The sequence below is a fragment of the Lissotriton helveticus genome, chromosome 7 (genome assembly GCF_964261635.1).
Source record: "Lissotriton helveticus chromosome 7, aLisHel1.1, whole genome shotgun sequence".
In the NCBI taxonomy this organism is placed as follows: Eukaryota; Metazoa; Chordata; class Amphibia; order Caudata; family Salamandridae; genus Lissotriton; species Lissotriton helveticus.
This window is the reverse complement of record NC_136068.1, coordinates 1299237308-1299261052: the sequence shown is the minus strand read 5'-3', so window position 1 is coordinate 1299261052 and position 23745 is coordinate 1299237308. Positions and strand designations below refer to the sequence as shown.

The 23745-nt window shown below is 46.2% G+C and overlaps 1 protein-coding gene across 1 annotated transcript in view; it reads left to right on the top strand.

Annotated features, from left to right (window-relative positions):
• Nucleotides 1-23745, top strand: part of SRP68 (signal recognition particle 68) — a 344507-nt gene that overhangs the window by 255416 nt on the left and 65346 nt on the right. Inside the window, exon 13 of the mRNA XM_078654565.1 lies at nucleotides 13839-13968. Coding sequence (XP_078510691.1) covers nucleotides 13839-13968 — 130 coding nt within the window. The remainder of the gene's footprint in view (nucleotides 1-13838; nucleotides 13969-23745) is intronic.

Below are 23745 nucleotides of genomic sequence, written 5' to 3'. Positions count from 1 at the left end.
ACTGAGAACAGTTAATGGTGCTGTGCACTCTTTTCAGAGACTTTACAGGCGAGAGCCAAGAAGGACTGCGCAGAAGGCTTCTTGCAGTCTTTTTGTTGACTCAAGACAAGTGTTGTGTCTGAAACCACGACCGTGCGGCCCAATGCCGTGTGAACCATGACTCACGAGACTTTGTTGTTTACATCAGTCTGTTGTTGCAACCGCAGAGATGCACTTTATATATCGTGGTACTGTTGTCATGACATGATCAAAACCATGTGTTTTCTATTTTGTGCTGCTCACAAATAAATGTGTCGATTTTATTTTGTTTGATACATAATAAAACCTTGAAATGAACCTTTCTCTCTTTCGTAATTTCTCGGTGGGGCGATGGGCAGGGGAGGGGATGGGAGTCCCATCAGGGGACAGAGGTCGCTCTGACATCATGAAAGCATTTAGCATTTCTCCTGCACAATGTGCACAAATCACTCCTAGCGCTACGAAGTCTGCAACATCATCGGGAAATGCACGATCACATCTGCTGCCTTTGCACATTAACTCCTAGGCACACATGGAGGCAGCACCTTGGCATAAATAGGTCACATGCGCTGAGTGAGAGGTGTAAAATATAAACTTTTATTGCATTAATAGCGGGCAATGCTCATACTGCGCTATAAAGCTACTTTAAAAACTCTTGTCACGAGTGACCACTATCAAACCCAATACTAAATCAGTAGTGTTCATTTTACACGCTGCGCGCAATAACATGCAGTGTACCCACCGAGCTGTCCTAAGTACACAGCCCGAGTTGCAAAAGAGGCCGGCGAGCAATAAAACCATATAACAACGCTTTCCCGCATAATTACCCACTCATAAAACCGTGTTCATTCTCTATTCTCAACTACTCCGACAGAACTCTACATACTGGAGCCGTCATTGTGTGTCCGCCAATGCCCCCTTGTGGACAGCGCCGGAAAGTTCATTAGCACGTTGTAGACCTGTCCATTGTGTTCCATCCACCTTGATAAAACGCTCTGCACGCGCAGTTGGCGGCGTAAAATAAAAAATGGCATTGGAACAATACTATACAGGTAACTCCCCACGGTTCTCACCTCCCACAAGCTGGTGACGGGTACCGAACATGGCAACAGGCGCTTCATGGCTCTGGAAAGGCGCTTGATCGCTCGATTATCCCTCTGCCCCTGCCCATCCCTTTATAATAAGGTTCTCAGATCTCTGCAGGGCAGTGATTTCGCTCTTATAAATAATGTGTGCGCTGTAGTTTGATTAAAGAAAGGAAAATAAACCTTTAACTCCCAGAAAGCACTGATTTGGTAAATGAGTACCCTGGAGTGGAAACCTAGGTTCATGCTGGCAAAACTGAATTGCAATACCATAGAATCATATTTCATTTAGTAATTTTACACTAAAATACAGTTTGCAGACGCACAGTGTGCTCCTGCACACACACCATCCCAGCCAACTTTCACAAGTCCATGCGTGATAGTCTGGTTCAGTCCGGGTTTTTTCCTTACATTCCGGGACTTTTACTCCATTATAACACATTACCACAAGTCCCAGAATTCGAAAGAAAAGACCTGGACTGGAGTCATTAATCACGCATGGACGCGGGAAACAGTGCAGCTGTGCCACCCCACTAACTACTTCACATGTATTTCCACCAGAGCTCCCTTCTTTCCCAGGTCCATGCTTGGGAGCGCTCACCTTGGATAAACCTTCGCTTTCTTGTATGTGTAATCCCGAGAGCATAATGGAATTAAGGGAACTTCAAGTACCAGAATGCAAAGCAAGCCGCAGACTGGGCAATCTGTTCTCACGTGGACCTAGGAGTCTGCAGAGCTCAGTTCCCGGCAGGTGGCTCATTAATGCAGTGTCCGACGTGCGCGGCCACTGAGCGACAATGCACGTCAGTGTATAACAACGGCTGCCATGGTGGGTGGTCGCCCTCAGCCAGTGTCTAAAGACCAGAGAGTTATTGAAAGTAAAAGCCGTACTTAGGCGGGTATAGTAGGGCAGCCAGGTTGCCATTGCCCCTGGTGCAAGCTAGCCAAAATGCCCCCTCTGTCTGCTCCTGTGCCTTGAAGTACAGCAACTTCCAGGGTTCAATTGGTCCCTACGGGCTGTGTGCCCCGGTGCCACTGCACCTACTGCACAACGGATAGCTACGTCACTGGGCGGTGATTTTTTTTTAACAGGGAGCACAAGGATGGGCCAACAGATTCCGACGGCGCTGGTAGTAAACATGGCGGGAGAGGTACCACCTGTGTGCACAACACTGGCAGATAGCTGTACTCAGCCCTCACCCCCCCCCCTGCAGTTATATGCATTGGTGTTTGACACCTATTCTTAGCCCCGGCCCCACCTTGGCTCCACTGGCCCCAGCATAACAACGAGGGACATACAATTGGGGCCACATTTATGGCATAGTCACAGGAGAAGTGCATGAATGTGGCTTATTTGAAAGAATATGGTGCATTCGTGCCTTGGTTCCTACGCTGGCGCCATTTTGGCTGCTTAGCGCCAACACAGGCACCATGGTGCAATTGTCTTGCGCCACGGTGCAAGGGCCCCTGCGTTTTAAGGAGGGTTGTTTTGTGCCGGAAGGGGCACCTTCCAGCACAAAAACGATCCCTTGAGGCTTTTTCCTCTTTCTATATGTGCTGCAGGAAATAAATAGGAGATATTTCTCGTCACTACGCCATACCTGGAACGGCATAGCATTTTGGCGCATTCCCAGGTCTACCACTTTTGGTAAATATGAGAAAGCATCAAAATCCACAGATGTCCCTTAGGAACACCTACGCAAAACCCATGTAACGCCTCCCTTGCGCTGAGTAACGCAACACAGCAATTTATGCTGTGTTGCATTACTCTGGATTATGGATCCCCTCAGGGCCATACAGAAGCTTTGTATGGCTTCATAAATTGCATATTGGGCTTGCGTCTCACAATGACCACGTTGCGTGGTGCAACCACACCGCAGCCCCACTCACAATTATGCCCCTCATTGTGATCTAATTTTCAAAGATATGACGCTGCTTGCTGCCATCTCTTTGCTGGCTCTCAACCAGGCTGCTTGGAGCCATGCTCATGCATTTATACTATATCACAAAATATTCAAGGACACTGCAAATATGAGGCATGGGAGTACTAAATTATGCGGCAGAGTTGACTAAATTGTGTGGCAAATTATGCGACATAATGCAGCACACATGGATGTAGCAGATGGTCATAATTTAATAATTGTTTATGTGCCAGAAGGGACACCTCCTTGTACATAAACAATCTTTCATAGCATTTTTCTCTTTCAATGTGTGCTGCACAATGCAGGACACATAGAAAAAGCAAAACAAGGAGAAATAAAAGTATTGTTCCTCGTATCAGCATTTTAATGCCTGCTCTTGCATAGCGTTAGTTTTTGGCACTGCCTCAGATTCACAAATCTGTGTAAATCTGGGGCAGCGTCAAAAAGGAATGGGTGTTGCCCTGGAACACCCACAGCAACACCCACTGCATGCCTCTTTCATGCTGATACCTGCATGTAAGGGTACCATATTTACAAAGCGGCATTAAGCCACAAAAAATGGCTTTGTGCCATTTTAAAAATGTGAAGTAGGGCATTGAGCCACAGGAACGTTGCTAAAGGTGATGTTCCTATGGTGCAATGCCCTTGTAAATATGCCTCTCTGTTCCACCACGTCAGGAAGAGGTACGAGAAAGAGCGACTTCCTGTTCTGGAGCGGTAGATATTGGGTCTGTGGGCATGCAGGACGGAATGCAAATTAAGCTGTCTAGAAGTAAAATGGAAGTGGATTTTTATGGATTAATTAACAGTTTATAACAAGCATTTACAATGCAACGGTTTCGCCTTTGGAAAATTTTGAGCTATTGGCATTGTAAATGACAAAATTTGTATTTATGTGTTGGTTTTGAAAACAGATAAATAAATGGCATTGTCATTTACAATGGCAATAGCTCTAACTTTTCCAAAGGCGAAACCGTTGCATTGTAAATGCTTGTTTTATGTTGAGCTTAGTTGTTTATCCAGAGTTGCTGAACAATAATGTCACAGCTTATCTGTGCTGACCTGGAAACCAAGGGTAAACTGCTATCCTTTGTAACTTTTTTCAAGAACCTTGGAAAGCTCATATGTTCGAGGCATATGAGCTGCAGATTACACACTGTTGCATAGATCGCCATCTAGTGTTGGGCCCAGATGTTTGCACTTGTTTTTGTCCTGAAAAGTCTTTGGAAGTCACAAGATAGGTGACTCCTCCTTTGGATCACATTGTGCATGGGCATCGGCTCCAACCTTAGATTGTTTTTTTCCGCCATTGGGCTCGGATGTGTTTCCTGCGCTCCGATTTGGAATCTATTCTTTCGGCGTGCAATCCTTCACCCGTTTTGGCGGTATTGTCTCGAACGCGTTCCCCAATCGATGCGAGTCTCAACAACTTCGAAGTGTTCGATTCTGGTAGTCGACGAAGGCCTTCGGGCCTACCTGGGCCTTATTTTCTGGCTCATAGAAAGGATGCCATTCAAGAAATGTCCTCGATGTGGGTCAAAGTTTCCCCACACCGATCTCTATTAGGTGTGCAACCTTTGCCTCTCACCGGAGCACGAGGCCAAGGACTGTTCAGCTTGCGCCTCCTTCCGCTTCAAAAAGACAATTTGGGACCGACGAGCTCGAAGGACCATGGCTCGCTCGTCATCTTCGATCCCGAGGACATCTTCCAAGAGGGCGTCGACGTGCCAGAACAACAGCGGGTCGAGGAAGGCATCGTCAGCTACTCCGAAGCAGAGGACTCGGACGTCGAGGAAATCACCCTGGCACAGCGAATCGTAAGTACACACATCGACCCCGACCCTTCCTCCACATCCTCGAAAAAGTCTTCGTCACACCTTCGCGCCAAGGTGCACACGAGAGACTGCTTCCCATGCCCCGCCTTCAGGCTCGGTAAAGAAGCCTACTAAGCCTTCAAGGACTCTGGCTCGAGTCAGCCTGCCCCGGTACCGACACACACCTACCAGCACTGAAAAAAAAGCCATCCTCTTCCTCATCTACGCCGAGCGCTGCTTCCACATCCAAGCACTCGGTGCCGAAGAATAGCACGGGCTCCTCCACACCGAAAACACATTCGGAGCCCAGCAAAAAACTGCCACCAAAGGGCCCCGACTCCCATGCCTCGGAGCCCGGAGCCGAAAAAGGCCTCGGAACTGAGGAAACCCGTTCCACCGGCCAAAGACACTGCAAAAGGTCACGGTTCGAAGCCAAAAGAACCTAGACCAGCTCCTGAGTCGGTGCTGAAAAAGCCTCCGGAACCAAAGACCTCGACACTGAAGGATCTACCTTATCCAGAAGAACTATTTCGACCAGATCCTACCCAAAAAACTACCCAAAAATCTTGTGAAAGATCCTAAAACTGGTCAATTGGCTCTTAGCTCCAAGAAAAGAAAAGACCACTAGATACCCCTGCACCGGCTCCTCATCCTAAAAAGAAAGACATTGCAACCTCTCCATTAAGGAACCCTTCTCCCCCTCCTCCTCCACCACATCACTCTCCTACACCATCCCCTACTCAGGTAGATGATGATGATGATGGGGATAACACCACTGATGATACAGGGGAGGTGTGGACAATGAACCACTAGGGAATCTTAGTCCTCCTGACTCCCCTAACCCATGGGATGATTATAGCACCTCAGACGTCCCTAACGTTCCCCAGAATAACATATACCCCTCTGAGCCTTCCCCCCCAGATTACACTATGGGCTTTAACCAACTCGTCCATAAAGCTGCCCTATACCATGGGGTTGACCTACACACAGACCCCACGGAGGAAGATTTTCTCATGGACACTTTTGACACCACACAAAGGTCCACCTCAATTCTATCCATGCTTAAGGGGATCATTAAGCATGCGCCAGAGGTATTTAAAGATCCAGTCAGGGCTCGAGTCCTCAACCCCCGGATCGAGAAAAAGTATAGGGCTGCCCCTACAGATCCAGTCTACATTAAAGGCCCTGCACCACTAGACTCCCTTGTAGTCTCAATGCGCGAAAAAGGGCCAATTCCCAAACATCAGGTGAGTCTAAACTCCTAGACGCCTCTGGCAAAAGAACGGCGTCACAGGCAGCAAACATATGGCGCATCGCCAATACTCAAGAGCTGCTAGCAAGGTACAACAGGGCACATTATGATGAGCTGGAATCCATAATGCAGCATCTCCCAGACAAATATAAAAATAGGGCCAATGAACTCATACAAGAAGGTAAAACTATCACCAATACCTCTATCCGTTGTGCCCTAGATGCCGCAGATACTGCTTCAAGGGCAAATAACACCAGTGTCCTTTGCGTAGGCATGCCTGGCTACGTATTTCAGGTTTCAAACCTGAAGTCCAGAGTTCCATCCTCAATCAACCATTCAATGAGCAACACCTATTTTGCCGTAATCTTGATGTATCCTTTGAGAAAATGAAAAAGGATACCGACACAGCTAAATCTATGGGAGCCTTGCAGTCGCAAGCTCCCAGGCGCTCCTTTCGTCGCTCATCCTACAGAAGCACCACCAGAGGCTTCTCCTCAGATAGCCCCTCCACTTCTTACAAAACCCCTACCCAATCCACCTTCACTAGGGGCTACCAAAGAGGTGGTTACAGGGGTACCAATAACAAAGGCAGAGGCAAAACTAACAATTCCCGCTCTGCCTCCACCTATACCCAATGACTTCCCTCCACTTCCCCCACACCATTCCACTCCAGTCGGGGGAAGACTACAACAATTCCTTCCTGTCTGGACCAACATCACATCAGACAGATGGGTGCGACAAATAATTCCATCGGGTTACCACCCAAACAGCATCCAATGTCACAAGAACATGCGTTACTGCTAAAGCAAGAGGTAATGTTCCTCTTAGAAAAAAGTGCAATAGAACCAGTTCCCCTGCACCAACGAAATAAGGGAGTTTACTCCCTGTACTTTCTTATCCCAAAGAAGGATGGCTCTCTAAGACCTATTCCAGATCTCTGACCCCTAAACCTATACATACAATCAGACCACTTCCACATGGTCACACTCCAGCAGGTCCTTCCTCTGCTTTCACAAAACAACTTCCTTGCTACCCTAGATCTCAAGGACGCCTATTTCCACATTCCCATTCACACCGCTCACAGAAAGTATCTCAGATTTGTAGTAGACGGTCAGCACTATCAATTCAAAGTACTTCCATTCAGAGTCACAACAGCACCACAAGTGTTCACCAAGTGCCTAGCAGTGGTGACAGCACACTTAAGACAGCACATTCACGTCTTCCCATATCTCGATGACTGGCTCATAAAAGCCAGCTCATACAGCCAGTGTGTACAACACACTCACGCAACAATCCAATTACTCCACAACCTGGGGTTCACAGTAAACCACACCAAGTCCCACCTACAGCCGTCCCAAATACAACAAAACCTAGGTGCCACAATAAACACCTCAAAAGCGCTTGCTTATCCCTCTCCTGTCAAAATAGCAAACATGCAAGCTCTTCTCACAAAATTTCAACCGAACACTCGAGCTGGAAGAGAGTACTCCATGCAACTCATAGGGATGATGGCCTCTTGCATATACATAGTGCCTCATGCAAGACTCCAGATGTGTCCCTTTCAAGAGTGCTTAGCACGCCAATGGAACCAGGCTCAAAGTCAGTTAACAGATCTAGTGTTGGTGGACGGTCGTACTCACCGTTCTCTGCAGTGGTGGAACACCAAAAACCTTTCCAAAGGACGACCGTTCCTAGAGCCGGTTCCTCAAATAGTCATGACAGCGGACGCATCGCTCTCCGGCTGGGGAGCTCACCTACTGCAACACACCATGCAGGGCAGGTGGACACCACAACAAAAGTTACTCCACATCACCCACCTGGAGTTACTAGCCATATTCCTTGCCTTAAAAGCATTCCAAAAGAAAATATCAGGCAAGGCTGTTTTAGTCCGCACGGACAACATGACAGCCATGTACTGCATACAAAAACAAGGCGGGACACACTCTCTGCAACTCTCTCAGCTAGCACAGAACATATGGAGGTGGGCTATACCTCAGAACATTTTCCTCTTAGCCCAACATGTTCCAGGGGTACAAATCACCTTAGCCGATCTGTTGAGCCATCGGACACAACAGATCCACGAGTGGGAACTTCATCCACAAGTTCTTCAACCGTTCTTTCAGATGTGGGGACAGCGTCAGATAGACCTCTTCGCCACCCACGAGAACGCCAAATGCCCAAACTTAGCCACCAGATATCCACACCCACTGCCCAAAGGCAATGCGATATGGATGAACTGATCAGGCAGATTTGCGTACGCTTTTCCACCTCTCCCACTCATTCCACTAGTGGTGCGCAAACTACAGCAACATTCCCTAACCCTCATTCTAGTTGTTCCAACTTGGGCCAGACAACTGTGGTACACCACATTGCTGGAACTTTCTGTAGTACCGCCCCGAAAGCTATACCTATCTCCACGCCTCTAAACCCAGAACCATGGAGAGACCACACACCCGGACCCAGCTCAGCTCAGTCTTGCGATCTGGCTCCTGAGGTCCTAGAATTCGGTTACCTTAACCTTCCCCCTGACTGTATGGACGTCATTAAAGAAGCTAGACGTTCCACCACTAGAGCATGATATGCAGCCAAGTGGAAACATTTTGTAATATATTGTCACAACAACATCAATCCCCTAGATGTGTCTATCCAACACGTCATAGGCTACTTATTGCACCTCCAAAGATGTAACTTAGCCTACACGTCTATTAGACTGCATCTTGATGCCATGGCAGCATATCTACAAAATAGACAGCATCTATCACTTTTCAGAGTACCTGCCATAAAAGCCTTTATGGAAGGCCTCAAAAGAATAATTCCTCCCAGAGCACCACCTTCACCTGTGTGGAATTTAAACATCGTTCTCACAAGGCTAATGGGACCTCCCTTTTGAACCTTTACATAAATGTGAGCTACAATTCTTAACATGGAAAGTTGCTTTCCTAGTAGCAATTACCTCTCTACGAAGAATCCATGAACTACAGGCACTAACCATTCAGGAACCTTTTCTGCAGTTGCATCATAATAAGGTTGTTCTCCGAACTAATCCTAAATTCCTTTCTAAAGTCATTTCTCCCTTCCATCTCAATCAATCTGTGGAACTACCTGTATTTTTCTCGCAGCCACAAACAGTCGTAGAAAGAGCTCTTCATACCTTAGATGTCAAAAGAGCATTGCTTTACTACATCGAGAAAACACAACCCTTTCGTAAAACCAAACAGCTTTTTGTGTCTTTCTCATCACCAAACAAAGGTAACCCCGTATCAAAATCTGGGATAGCTAGGTGGATTGTCAAATGCATACAAAGTTGCTACCGCAAAGCTAAACATACGTTATCATTGCCTCCTAAAGCCCACTCCACAAGCAGCTACATGGTCTACACCGCACACATTCACAAAACACTATTGTGTAGATGTGCAAACTAAACAACAAGCTACTGTGGGCCAGGCTGTACTCAAAACACTATTTCATACTACTGTAACAGATACTGGGGGTGGTCGCCGCTAAGAGGGGGTACTGCTATATAATCTATGCAACAGTGTGTAATCTGCAGCTCATATGCCTCGAACGGAAAATGCTACTTATCAGTATGCATATGTTCTTGGCATGTAGAGCTGCAGAGTTACACATGCACACCTGCCTCCCCGGCTACCTTTACCTGTTCCAGTATTATCTTAATTAGATACAAATTACATGGACATCACTACTTCTTGTACAGCTCCATCACTTCCCTAATGGCGAAAAACAATCTGGGGATGGAGCCGATGCCAATGCGCAGTATCATCCAAAGGAGGAGTCACCTATCCCGTGACTTCCAAAGACTTTTCTACAACAAAACAAACTGCAAACATCCGGGCCCAACACTAGGTGGCCATCTATACACAGTGTGTAACTCTGCAGCTCTACATGTCAAGAACAGATGCATGCTGGTAAGTAGCATTTTCCTTTTTGTTTTTTAGTCGTTTGCTAGCATCAGTAGTCAGTGAGCACTCCTCATTTTCCCGCACTTACCCGTGTCATGTCCTTGGGATGTCTATACAATAGTATCGTACTTCTCCAGCCCTGAAAAAATATTTTTGGTTTTGGCTTTACGCGCAACGAGTGCTCTTAAGGGAACAAAACAAACCATTTATTATTCTCTATTTATGGTATCCCCTTCCTTACAAGGGTGCTCTCATCTAAACATAAGCTGTGACTTATGTTGCTGAAGTATTATTAACCCAGGATGTATGAAAATCACTCCAAAGGCCTCTGGATCATTTCCATTGGAATCCGTATCCTTGTCACCATGGTCGGTAGCTCTCTCATCTCATTTCATTCTTTTCTTTTATTTATTTATTTATTTTTTTTGGGCAGAGTTTTATATAGCGCAAACTAGACCCGAACCGAATCAGGTATCAGAGCGCTTTACATAGCACCAGTTAAGTTACATGAGGACACACTTTCATTTTAGGCACAGGGAGATTTAAGTGATTTGCCCAGAATCACAGGAGGTTTTTGGCGTCGTTACCGAGACTCGAACCCAGATACCCAGGTCCGAGTTCGAGCGCCTTAGCCGTTAGGCAAACCCCTCTCCCCCTTTTCGTGGAGGGTTTCGTTTACTGTCAGCAAATTGTTGCCATGCAAGCCATATTAACCATTCATCTCTTTAAAGACTCTGACTCTGTTACTTTGCTATTAGATGCAACCGTAAGTAGAGTTACTACATAGTCCTGCTTTTCCAATTTGGACACCGTATGTGTCCTGAGATCGTGGCTAAACAATCTGGTGTTTTCAAATCCCTTTTGCTTCCCCTCTGATGCTCCTTGCCAGCAGTTTGGGCCTATGTTTGCAATGCCTTCCTTTGGCACTGCAAACATACATATAGTGGCACCAGTCCTGCAGCCGGATCTTTTTTCACACAGGAATAGGCTCACCAGTTTCCTGGTAGAAGCCACTCACCCCCGTAGTGCCAACCGCCACATGGAGGCGGCCAATATGGCGGATGTGGTTTGAGGACACTCTCGGACTTCCTCTGCAGTCCGCCATCATCCGACTCCCTATGTCCTCCTAGGTGCTCTAGACTCCTGCCAAAAGGGCCACTACACCCCTGCCATAAGGGCTACTACACCCCTGACACAGCACTCCTGGCCAACACTGCATGCCTCGCCCAATCACCCTCACCTAGTGTGTGTGGACCCAGGCTGAGATCCCTCCCGACATCCCCCCACCCCCCAACATGGTGAGCCCTGGAGGAAAGAAGTAGTTTGAGGTGAGAGGCAGCCTCTCCAGCTGCTCGTGCTGCCTCCTCTTGGTTCCTAAAAGTAGGCGGGCTGGAGGAAGCAGGTCCTCTCTCTTCCAGGCTCTTGAAGAGGGTGGTAAACTGCAAGTGTTTTACATCCGCAATTGCGGTCGTAAAACATTCTTACACATGGTTCAGACTCGCTGTTAGGAAGGGACGCCCTCGGAACACCCCTTCCTAATAACGAGTCACTAACCCTATTTTGCTAGTTGCTATTTAATTAGTGACTCGCAAAATAGGGTTAGTACATGGCCCACAGGTTTTTTGCTTGCGCAAACGGGGAAAACCCATTTGCGCATGCAAAAATCCGTCGTTCATCTGGCCCATAGTGGCGGATCTCAAGGCAGAAGTCACCAGCTTACGATCTGCCACCAGCACGCTGGAGACGAGAGTGGGAGAAGCTGAAAATCGATCCAGCCGCAACAACCTGCACTATGTGTGGTTCCCAGAGGCAGCTGATAACCCACACCTGGAAACTTCCATGGAGCACTGGATTATGTCCGGGGTCCTGGATGGAACCCTTTTGCAAGGGTTCTTGGTGGTAGGTGCACATGGGTCGCTTGCTCACCATCCCATCCAGGAGCACCACCGTGTCCCATAATAGCCAAAATACTACTCTACAGAGATCTGGCTGGTATACTGTGTGCAGCACACAAACACGGAACACAACATTTTTAATTCACCACTTTTTTTTTAATTCAGTCTTTTTATTTGTCAATGCTCAGTACATCAGATCATTACACGGATATCACAGCAAGTGAAGGATTCAGAAGACACACAATACGTTCTTATAACTTAAGTCTGTTCCCCACCTGATCTCAGCCTATTACTGATGTAGTCTACTGGAATTATGGGATCCTACTTCTATTCCGTTTGTGATCTTATCCTTTGCTCTGACACCCACAGTCCCGCACATAGGTCTTGTTGTTATACTAGCATGTATTGTTTTGGGGGTTTCCAGACTATGCAAAAATTCTGATAGACTGGAACTGGGGTTACAGAAACCACCTTGTCAACACCTGGCTTCTGACTATGCCACCAAATTCAGAGTGATTGATGATCCTTGTCGTTACCAACTTGTAAGACCGGTGTGGCAGCTGGATCTATTAGTTACCTGCCATCAAACCGCCATGCAAGTTGGATCTCCTGTCAAGCAGCAAAAAGAATTATCTCCACCAAAACCTGACCTTCCTCGGGTAGGCAGCTAAGCTACAGATATCTTTCAGTATAAACATTTGAGTCTTCTGGAAGAGTGGAGTACATTTTTTTAGGAAACCACTTTCTATGCAATGAACTGTAAAATATTTCGCCTGCCACATTTCCTTTACCCTCAGTCCTTTTTTTGAAACTCCTAAAAAGCAAACTTTCTGTAAATTTCTTTCTCCTCAGACTCCCTAGTTCTCTTGGCAATTAATTATTGTACATTTGAAGGTGAATGTGCTTTTATTGAACCCATGAAAAATTCAGTCAGTCCTATATGGGAAAGTACCTTGTACAGTACATTATAAGGATATTGCAAGTCACTGAGAAGTTTGAGAAGTTATGTGACCATATGGAGGAACGAGGTTGAAGGCCAAGTTCCTTATATAAAGTCATTGGACATCCAGATTACTTGGAATTTTCTTTAAATGCACATAGGGGCTGCTTTATTTCTCAGATCACTAACTACTAAATCCCTTGGTGTGTTGCTCTTTCATATGAAAGAGATAGGATGTTTACTGACATGAAGAATAAAAGTAGAATCTCTGGTGCAAAATTAAACAGTCAAGATGTAAGATATTGTTGCTAAAAGATATTAAAATTCATTTAATGCTCATCTGTAGCTCAGAATGTGTAGAGATATGCAAGAGACTCTATCTTTGATATAATTACTTAAAGCATGCAAAAAATGAACATGTTACCAGAAAGATCTCCTTTTTGCTTATCACAGTTATCTGGGGAACAGGGCAGTTTAGATGGAGCCATCAGTCATGTCTAAATACTTATGGTCCTTCTTGGTGAACAGTGTATGCCTTAGCCTCTGTGCAAGGCAGTCTAGTTTAAAAAAAGTTTATAGATACAGTGTACTAGGTAAGTAACACATTGCAGGTATTGAGAACTAGGTGACCATAGGTGTTGGAACTTGAAAGACTTGCAGATTGATAAAATGAGGATTTCAGTCTACATCTTAATAATAAGAGACAATACAGGCAATGTTAAGACCATAGTTTTTTCATTGGGGTGCATAAGCACCCGTAAAAGCTTACACATTATCTCTCTGTTGCTAGCTTAACTGTAAACTGAGCCAAACTAAGTGTTTACTCATCTTCGATAAAATAATTTACTTTCCGCTAAAAAGTTTGAATGTGCTTTGAATGTTGGGCACTGCACTCGTAATTCCCTATGGAACAGAAATACCTATTATGCTAATCCTATATCAAACTTTGTGATTTTAAAAGATTCTATGTGCTCATTGTCTTTCACCTGTAGGTGTTTCTTCATTGCTCAGTCTTATGTGCTTGTGAAGAAGTGGAGTGAAGCCCTCGTCCTGTATGACCGAGTTCTGAAGTACGCCAAGGAGGTGCAGGCTAAAGCTGGAACCAACAGTATCAGTTTGAAGGTACAACCCTTTTCCTAACTTACGGAGACTAAACGTTTGCACTGTTTGTGTTATATTTTAATCCTTGCAAGGGAAGCTCAGTCCTGGGAATTCTTCGCTTATGCCTTTCTAAGGTGCCAGGCTGGATATGGAAAAATGTTTCTATCATTGTCAATTGCCAGTCCCGACATAAATTACTTTCTTTCCATCTTCCATGGACGTGGGATCTGGAGCGTGACCATTGCAACACTTGTTTCTGATGCATCATTCTTACTGCAGATTCTTCACCATGAAACATCCCCCACACATTTAAAAAATAATGACTCCGCACCCAGATAAGATCAATATTTTGAGTAATGGTATGAATTGTGATTAAGCTGCAAGATGCAAAGACTTCTAGAATCTTTTTCTTGATAAAATATATTCTTTACTTGTGACTCTGATTTTGCAGTAGCCAAGACATTTTGTCCAAAAGGACTTCTTCAGGCCTACAAAACACATTTTAAAATCATAAACACTCCAAGTTGTATATCAAAAACATTACAAAAGTACTCATGATACTTCGTACATGCAAGCAAAAAGAGATACATGCTGTTATCAATGTCTCATCACTACTGGATAAGATTGTTCCACCATTTCCTTAAATTCACTGTGCAAAACTTGTGCAATTCTTATATATTGGTAGTATCACAGCTGCAAAAATTGCATGGCTATGTTGCATGGTCCATCGGAGTGAGGCCAAGGACCATAACATCACATGTATATGGGTTTTTGCAAGTTTATTTATTTATTTATTTTGGAATTTTGTAAAGCGCTTGGTTACGCGCTCCGGCGTGTCCCCGCGCTAAAAGAAAAACCTGTGAGAGGGTCAGGATATTACAGCAGTGCCAGGCGGAAGAGATGGGTTTTGAGGGCCTTTCGAAATTTGGTCTCAGAAGGTTCGAGGCGCAATTCAATGGGGAGTAGGTTCCAGTTCTTGGCTGCAAGGCGCCTGAAAGATCTGCCCCCCATCCGAGCTTTACGGATTTTGGGGACGACAGCCAGACCCATGCCAGAGGATCCAAGCATCCGCTCTGGTCTATAAAGGGTGATAAGGCTGTTCAGAGGGCCGGGTGCTCTACCTCCAAAGATGCGATGGCACATGCATAAAGCTTTGAAGGTAATCCTTTCACGGATCGGGAGCCAGTGAAGGGACCTCAAGGCGGCTTTAGAGGTGCTCTCCTAGGGAGCCTCAGCACCAGCCGGGCTGTGGCGTTTTGCAATACTTGGAGACGGTTGAGACTTTTGGCCGTAATACCCAGATATAATAGGTTGGCGTAATCGAGTCTCGATGTTACCAAGGCATGCACAAGAGTTTGTCTAGCATCAATCAGCAGTAGGTCAAGGACCCTTCGAAGGCTCTTAAGTATCCCGAAACACATTCCAACCACCCGATTTACCTGGGGAGCAAAAGACAGATCGGAGTCAAATAGAACCCCAAGATTTTTCGCCTGTTGACCCGGCACGGGGGTTGAACCCAGACAGTCAGGCCACCATGCTGAGGACCACACAGACGGGGCCCCCCCCTATCACGAGCACTTCCGTTTTGGACCCATTCAACTTCAGGCAGTTGTTAGACATCCAGGAGGCAAGCTCCTGCATGCAAGCACTGAAGTTGAGTGCCGCGGTTTCGGGTGCCCGTGACATAGAGATGACCAGCTGTGTGTCGTCAGCGTACGATACCAGTTGGATGCCATACCTTTCCACAATGGTGGCAACCGGGGAGGCGTAAAGGTTAAACAGGGTAGGGCTGAGGGCAGAGCCCTGGGGCACCCCTTGATCGAGATTGAACACACTAGAGTAGTGTTGTCCCTGTCTAACCTGAAAGCCCCTCTCAGTCAGGAAGGACTGCATCCAACTGAGTGCCACCCCGTTTACTCCGCCAGTTTTAAGACACTGTAGCAAGGTGGAGTGTGCTACAGTGTCGAATGCGGCACTTAGGTCGAGTAAGATGAGAGCCATGGTATGCCCCTCATCTACTCCTTGCCTAATGGTCTCGGTTGCCAGGAGCATCGCAGACTCCGTAGAGTGACGTGCGCGAAATCCAAACTGGGTCGGATGGAGAAGGTTGGCTTCTTCCACAAAAGTCATGAGTTGGAGATTGGCCACCTTCTCTGCCACTTTGGCCATAAAGGGAAGAAGGGAAATAGGCCGAAGATTGTCTAGCCTATCCCAGCTAAGATTAGGTTTTTTTTGGAGCGGGAGCACAATCGCTTGCTTCCACTTTTTGGGTACGGTGCCGGTCTTAAAAGAGAGATCCAGAACATCTCTGATGTAGGGCTCAAGGGCTTCCATACTCCCTCCAAGGAGTTTCGGTGAGGCCGGATCACGGGGGGAACCTGACTTAATCGAGCGACAGATTTGCTGAAGCTCAATAGATGGTGGAGTGACAAATTTGCCTAGCCTATTTACACCCACATCTAATGGAGAGTTTTCACTGAACTCTATTGCCTTCTCCTTTCCCCCTGTGAAGGCGGAATAGATAGTGGCCACTTTATCAAAGAAGTAGGTGGCAGTACGGTTACAAGATTCCACTGAAACCAAGGAAGGGTCAGCAGATGAGCTACATAAAGAAATTTCTTTATAGATTTTAAACAGCTCCTTAGTGGAGTTATGAGCTTCTCCAATCCTACCTGAGAAGTAGTTCGTTTTGGCACGCCTAATTAGATTGTGGTATTCCCTGCGTTTGCCTATGTATCTCAATTTAGCTTGATCAAGGTAGGCCAGCCTCCATTGCCTTTCTAATTGCTTGCATTTAGTTTTGGCTATGCGAAGTTCAGCATTAAACCAGGGGGCAGATTTGAGAGGTCTACTCCCGGGTTTCTTATGGCAAAGAGGGGCTATGCTGTCCAGGGCGTTGGTAATGCGCTCATCAAGTCTATCGGATGCTGTAGCAGCATCCTCCCCTCCTGGGCTACCACCGTTGGTGAGGGCGGAATCAAACCCGGCCTTAGAGAACGCAGTCCATTTGCGACTCAGATATTTAGTGTTCGAAACCTTTTGGGCATTGCCGGCAGGAATAGTTATTATAAACGGTACTAAAAAGTGGTCGGACCAGGGGAGAGGAACTGGAGCCTGGACTTCTACACCTGCCCAATTGGTAAAGATGGGATCCAGCAAATGACCCTTGAGATGGGTAGGGGCTCGCGATCCAATAGATAATTGGAGGGATTGAAGTTGCTGGTGGAAATCAGTAATACCTTTGTCTGCTAGATTGTCCAGATGGATGTTAAGATCACCCAAAAGCAGAAACTTATCCCTACGCAGGGCTGTGTCCGTAATGCTTTCAGTCAGGCTGGTGATAAACTGGGTGGAGGGGCCAGGTGGGCGATATATCAATAAGCCGTTCACCGTATTCCCCGTGTTAACCTTAATGGAGAAAGCTCCTGTCTCGCTGTCAATGATAGCGTGAGGTACTATTTGACAGCTCAATGGCTGTTTAGATATTATCCCTATCCCCCCACCTCTACCTAGCGGTCTGTTCAGATGAGCCAGAGTGTAACCAGCAGGAAGGGAGGCAACTATGTCTGGCTCTGAATTGGAATCAAGCCACGTCTCCGTGAGAAACAGTAGATCGAGTTTCATGTCAGAAAGCAGATCATAAATATCAAGACTATGTTTCCTCATGGATCTGGTGTTAAGTAGCCCACACGTAAGCTTAGTATGTTCAGCCCTGGCAGGAGATCTAATCTGACAGTTGTACTGACACACCTTACAGCTGATGGTATCTTCTACGTTCAGGCTGTGGAGACAGGCTTTAGCCCAGTCGGGACATAGGTCATGGAGTTGTTGAGCGCTCCAACATATCAAAGGCCCATTTTGGCCTGGGGTTATGGCCCCTGGTCCCGTACTGTCGCGGGTGGGCGCAGACGGGCTTGCCTTTGGCACGCCGGCGGCGCGCCGACGGTGCGCCCGCTGCACTCGTCCGCTGCGCTTCCTAGGCCAGGGGGTCATTTTATGCAGGCAGGGCGGGCGGGGCGGAGCACTAGACTGCTCGCCCAGCTCGTTTTCCTTACTACAAATGGCGGGACCGGAGGGGTGATATCACAGGGTTCGAGCCCTGAATTGTGCAAATGCGCGGTAAAAATCACAACACACACTAAACACACTAAATTAAAATATATTAGCAGCAAAATGAGGAAATAGGTTTTTCGGGTCCCGACTTCCGCCTCAGGACTAGTATACACACCACTCACTAGCAATCAGCAAGGATGTGATCGTTCGGCGCTTTTATGCAGGCAGGCAGGGCGGGCGGGGCGGAGCACTAGACTGCTCGCCCAGCTCGTTTTCCTTACTACAAAAGTTACACTTCATGTGGATATAAAGGATCAAACAAAATTACATGGGGGAATACTGCATCGTTAAATATGATTTGTAATGAAGTGGGAAAAGGATGGTCAGACTGCTACTCAGTAAATCCACACTTCTTGATTTAATGTGATTTAGAACGTGGTGTGAGAAAGAGAGTCTGACTGCTACTAAGTAAGTCATCCACAACACAAAATAGTTATGTACCTTATTTCATGAGTTTCTGCAAAAAATGGCCAGAATATAGTACGCTATTGGCCCTCCATCATCAAATGGAAAAGTGTACAGCAGTAAAAACTGGTTCAAAGTTAAGTGTACTCAATAAATAATCCTGTAACAAATAATAAACTGAATTTTAAGATTTGAACACTTTTTAAGGAGGATATAAGATATAAATGCTTATACGGCCAGGGCTAAGGGCAATGAAAGCTACCTTTGAAAACAATCCATATATACTCAAAATGGCATAGTAAAATGCATTGTGGCAATAAAATATTTCTAGTAAATCCAGAAAATGTTTTAAGGTCCTTTCGTTGGTGCGGTCTGTGAAATTCCTAACACCACAATTGTAATCCCAGGTGAGGCCCTATAGTAAATAAAATCACATAAGGGGGTGTCTTACAATCCTATTCTACTCAAATCACGACATTGTACAATCACTGCCAGCCCCCTAAGGACAGAAAATGCATAATGAGTCACATTTGGGCCATCAGTGATTACTTGTATATTCAATAATAATACAGGGAAATAATGTCGCAAGAGGCAAAAACTGCCCAACGAATATGTTATGATATGAGGTCCCAAAAAAACATTATATAGGACCGGAGATCATGTGGAAATGCTAGCCGTTCCAAGACTGTGTGAAAAATAAGTGCCATCTTGTCCCATCCTCCATGATGAAGAAAGAGATGTATATGAGACTCAGGCTCCCCTAACGATCCAGCCCCTCCACGTACTCTGCGCTCAGCTACCCACAATGTTCTTCCGACTATACTCAACTTGCTTAATGCTTCTCTATCTACAAGATCTGTCCCACCCCCCTGGAAGTGCACTATGGTAAAGGCCCTTGTCAAAAAACCTAATCTAGACCAGGGAAATCCTAGTAACTATCGACCAATTTCCCTACTCCCCTGGTTGAGTAAGATCTTGGAAAAGTATGCTAACACGGTACTAGTAGAGTTCCTTGAGACTAACCACCTGCTCGACCTTTCCCAGACAGGATTCCGTCCCATGCATGGGACCGAAACCGCGTTGGTCGCAGTGACGGAGGAGGCAAGGAAGATCTTAGATCAGGGAGGATCGGCCGCTATAATCCTCCTTAATCTTAGTGCCGCCTTCGACACTGTAAACCATAATATCTTTCTTCAGCCACTCTCCAGCGTAGGGGTCTCAGGGAAAGCTATTGCCTGGTTTGGATCCTTTCTCTCTGATCGCTCTTTTCAAGTGTTTGAGGGCAACATTACCTCTCCAAGCAAGCCTCTCGACTGTGGTGTGCCGCAGGGCTCTTCCTTGAGCACTACGTTATTTAATATATATATATGAGCCCCCTAGCTGAGATAGCCCGTCCGTTTGGAATAAAAATCATCACTTACCCTGAGACACTCAGCTAGTGGTGACTCTTAATCAAGCACACACTGCGCCCAACGATCTTAGGGACTGCCTGGAGGAGGTCACCAAATGGATGACTGTCATGCCTCAAACTCAATGGCGAAAAAACTGAGCTTATGCTCTTAGGTATTCCCCCTCGCTCACGATCAAGCCACTGTGGCCCACCTGCCTCGGCACTGCCCCCATACCAAAGGACAGAATCAAGAGCCCGGGTATTTGGCTGGATAAATCTCTTAACTTTAATTTCCAAGCAGCTAAACTGTCAGCTATCTGCTTCGGCCTACTTAGGCTTTTGCGGAAGATTCTTCCCCTACTGCCCTTCTAAGCCAGGCAAATTATGGTTCAGGGGCTTGTTCTATCCCAGTTGGATTTTGGGAATGCCTTGTATCTGGGGGCCCCCAAACCACTCAGAACAAGCTTCAGATCAAACAAAATTGTGCGGCACGAACACTACTCCAAATTCCCCGCCGACTCTGTCAAATCTGGTTTGAAGAGCCTTCACTGGCTCCCTGTCGGAGAAAGAATTGAATTTAAGACCCTTTGCATTACTTATCGAGCATATTGGAAAACTGGTGCTGTCATCAATCACTCATTGATCACTTCCTACAACCCTACCAGACAGCTTAGATTGTCAGCCTCTCTCCTGATGACTGTACCCAGGATCAAAAGAGTCAGATGCGGAGGTCGGTCGTTCTCATATAACGCCTCATTACACTGGAATTCCCTTCCTTATCATTTACGATCAGAGTCCAATTTACTCTCCTTTCGCAAACAATTAAAACCCCTGATCTTTAATAAAAACTGATTAATCTCTTACACTGTCTGCCCGCACAGTCTGCAGCGCTAGGACGCCTCAGGGTAGCTCTCGCGCTTTATAAATGGTCTTTTCATTTCATTCATTTTATTTCATCCATTCACATAATGGGTAACAACTCCTAAATTGGCAAACAAGGCCACTACTCAATTGAAAACATGACAACGCCTTAATCCCAACAAAAATGAAGAGCCATGAAAGTGGCATAAAAAAGTGTGCTCTGTGCGCTAATGATGGGCAGGAGAAAAAAATGAGCGGCAGGAGAAAACAGCGCGGCTCAAGGCTCAACCAGTGAAACGCATTGAACTTAACTCCTTTTTAGGTCTCGCCTAGCAAATGCAGCGCATACGCTTCTTCGCTTGGCGAGTCTCTATTGTTGCGGCTGTGGTGAGCGAAGGGAGACAAACCATGTGCACGGACAGGCGATATGTGCGCGCATGGTGTCCCCTCTGCCTCACACGCTCCCACCCCGTGCTCACACTACAAGGCAGAAACGCCCTTGTTGCGTACTGAAAACCGTGACTTGAGGAAACGGTTCACAACCTTCTTTCATTTAGTTGCTTCCCTGTGAAATGGATCCAAAAAAGAAAAAACACTCTTGCGGGAAATGCCCTTTTCAGAAATTTTTCTATTCCAAAGTGTAGCCTCAGGATGGAGAGAAATAAAAGGTTTTAAATATGAAAAATAAATACATAACTAAATAAAGCAAGACAGAGTGGTTGCAAAGTGGCCAGATTGGTTTTATTCAGATCCAAACACACCAGCCTCACTTTACAGACTTTGCAGTGAAGCGATACTTTTGTTTTCTCGTCTTTCTTTGAACAGCATTGTTGTCCCCAGGTGGGGAAGTGTACCATTCTTGGATGTATATTGCAATACCTGGTTGATAGGTGTATTGGAAAACAAAATGTGTACCATGGCTCTGTGTTTATGGATGTGGTCTTTTTAAACCATACTGCTTACGTTTTGTAAGGATATAAGCAATGGAAATTGAAACGGTTCCCTTCAGGGCCCTGTAGTCATGTCCTTAACTTTTCAGGTAAAACCACTCGCTTATTTCTGAATAGTGAGTGAGAGATCGTTAAGGTAACCATGTTGTTTCTGCTTACATTTCACATGCTTTACTTAATCTTGCACTCCCCATGAGTGTTTGCTTTTACTTTTTTTTTTTTTTAGGCAGGATATTACTCTTATCAAGTGCATCATTTGAATTGAGCAACATCCAAGTGTTTATAGCGGACACAATTTGGTTGTAGCTGAAGGCAGTGCGAGTTTCTCTCAGTGGGGCAGTATGGTGTTCAGTGGGGGTGAGGATGTGTCACTATGGCCAGAGCTGTCGAATTTGGAACTGGTCAATCGGGTTCAGCCTTCATGAAGAGTCCACCAGACCACTCTACTGAGGGAGCATATTCCCATGCTTGACCTTTGAAGGACCTGAAAGACCTTAGAAGGCCTGATGTCTTAGCACAAGCCGGTGTACCCTAGTGGTGTCCATTGTGGGTTAACCTTGAAGGCCTGTCCGCCACAATCGATACTGAAGTTCACCTCCAGTATTGTGGGCAGGCCTACGAAGCAGCACACCCTAGAGCAACAGTTATCCAGTCACTGTGACTATGTCACTGAGGTCACATGAACCTTGAGCAGGTTAGGGCAGTGGTAACGGTGTGACCGCACTGGGCACCCATTTCAGGTGGGTGCGTAGTGTTTGCAAGTATATTATGGTTTTTAAAAAACTTGCTGCTTACTTCCTTCCTGGCCTCCAGCAATTTTCAGCAACAATAAAAATGTCATGATAACTTCGGTGATTAATGTTCTTTCTAGAGAGAGATCAAAGTTTAATATGCCTGATGCAAAGAACCTGTACCATGCAAATCACAAAGTGCACATAATGTTAACTAGGTTAGTAGGTTACTACGTTTGTCAGAGAGATCCTTTTGTTTTGCAGTGTGAATCTTTCTGGATTCACTATGCTGTGCATTATTCCGCGGTCTAGTGGTTGGGTTCGGAATCGTGGTCTTTTCTCTTTTTTTTTTTTCGTAGCCCAAGTGGCCGTCTACGTCCCACCTTTTGGTGTCCTTCCTGTGATACCGGCACGCTTCCTGCGGACGCTCCCACTCTTGGGCACCATCTTCATATTTTTTTCTGCCGTTGGGTCTGGATCGTCACCGAGAGGCTCCAGAGTTTTTGGAGAAAAGAACAGGAAAAAGACTGAAATCTACCGAAAAACATTGGAGAATACATCGAGGAACAAGACCACTGAACCGGGACGATGAAGGAGGAGAACATCTGAAACTTCGACGTCCAACTGAGAATGCGCACTCAGGGGGAACCCTGAGCGCAGGAATGGATAAAACACGTTCAAATTCTGCCGAAATTGCCACCACAAATACGTGCAGAAGGACCAGCACCCGGTTTGCAACCTCTGCCTGCCGGTTGACCACGAGAGCAAGGATTGCAATACCTGCTCCGTCTTTAACCCAAAGATGCTCAGGGTGAGAGAGAGGCAGAGGAGAGTCAACTACAGCATGCATGGCCAAGGTCAACCTCTGTTGCTTCGGGACTTGGGCCTCTCCAGTGAGGAAGAGGACAACATCGCTGAGGGACCAGATAACTACACGGTCGTAGAGACCGATAAGAAAACAACAAAGGAGGTAGGAGAGACATCAACCCCTAAAACCCCGACAGACTCTCGAAAAACAGAGTCTAAGTCCACGAAAGGAGTACTGGCGCCGAAAATTTCAACGGCCGCAGCTGCATCCAGGCACAAACAGCCCAGCGGATCCTTCGAAAAGAACTCCCAGGCGGCGAAAACACAAGAAAAGCCTAGGTCGTCGAAACACGTCCACGTAAAGGCGCCCTCGACGTCGAAAGAAAAGGCCCTGAAGGCCACTTCGACGTCTACGTCAAAGAGATCGTCCGAAACACTCGAGGCCGAACAGGCCGCCGAGATGGAGAGGAAAAAGAGAAGACTCGAGGCTGAAATGGATAACATCCTGCAGAAGAAAAGAGAATTCGACAAGCGGATGAAA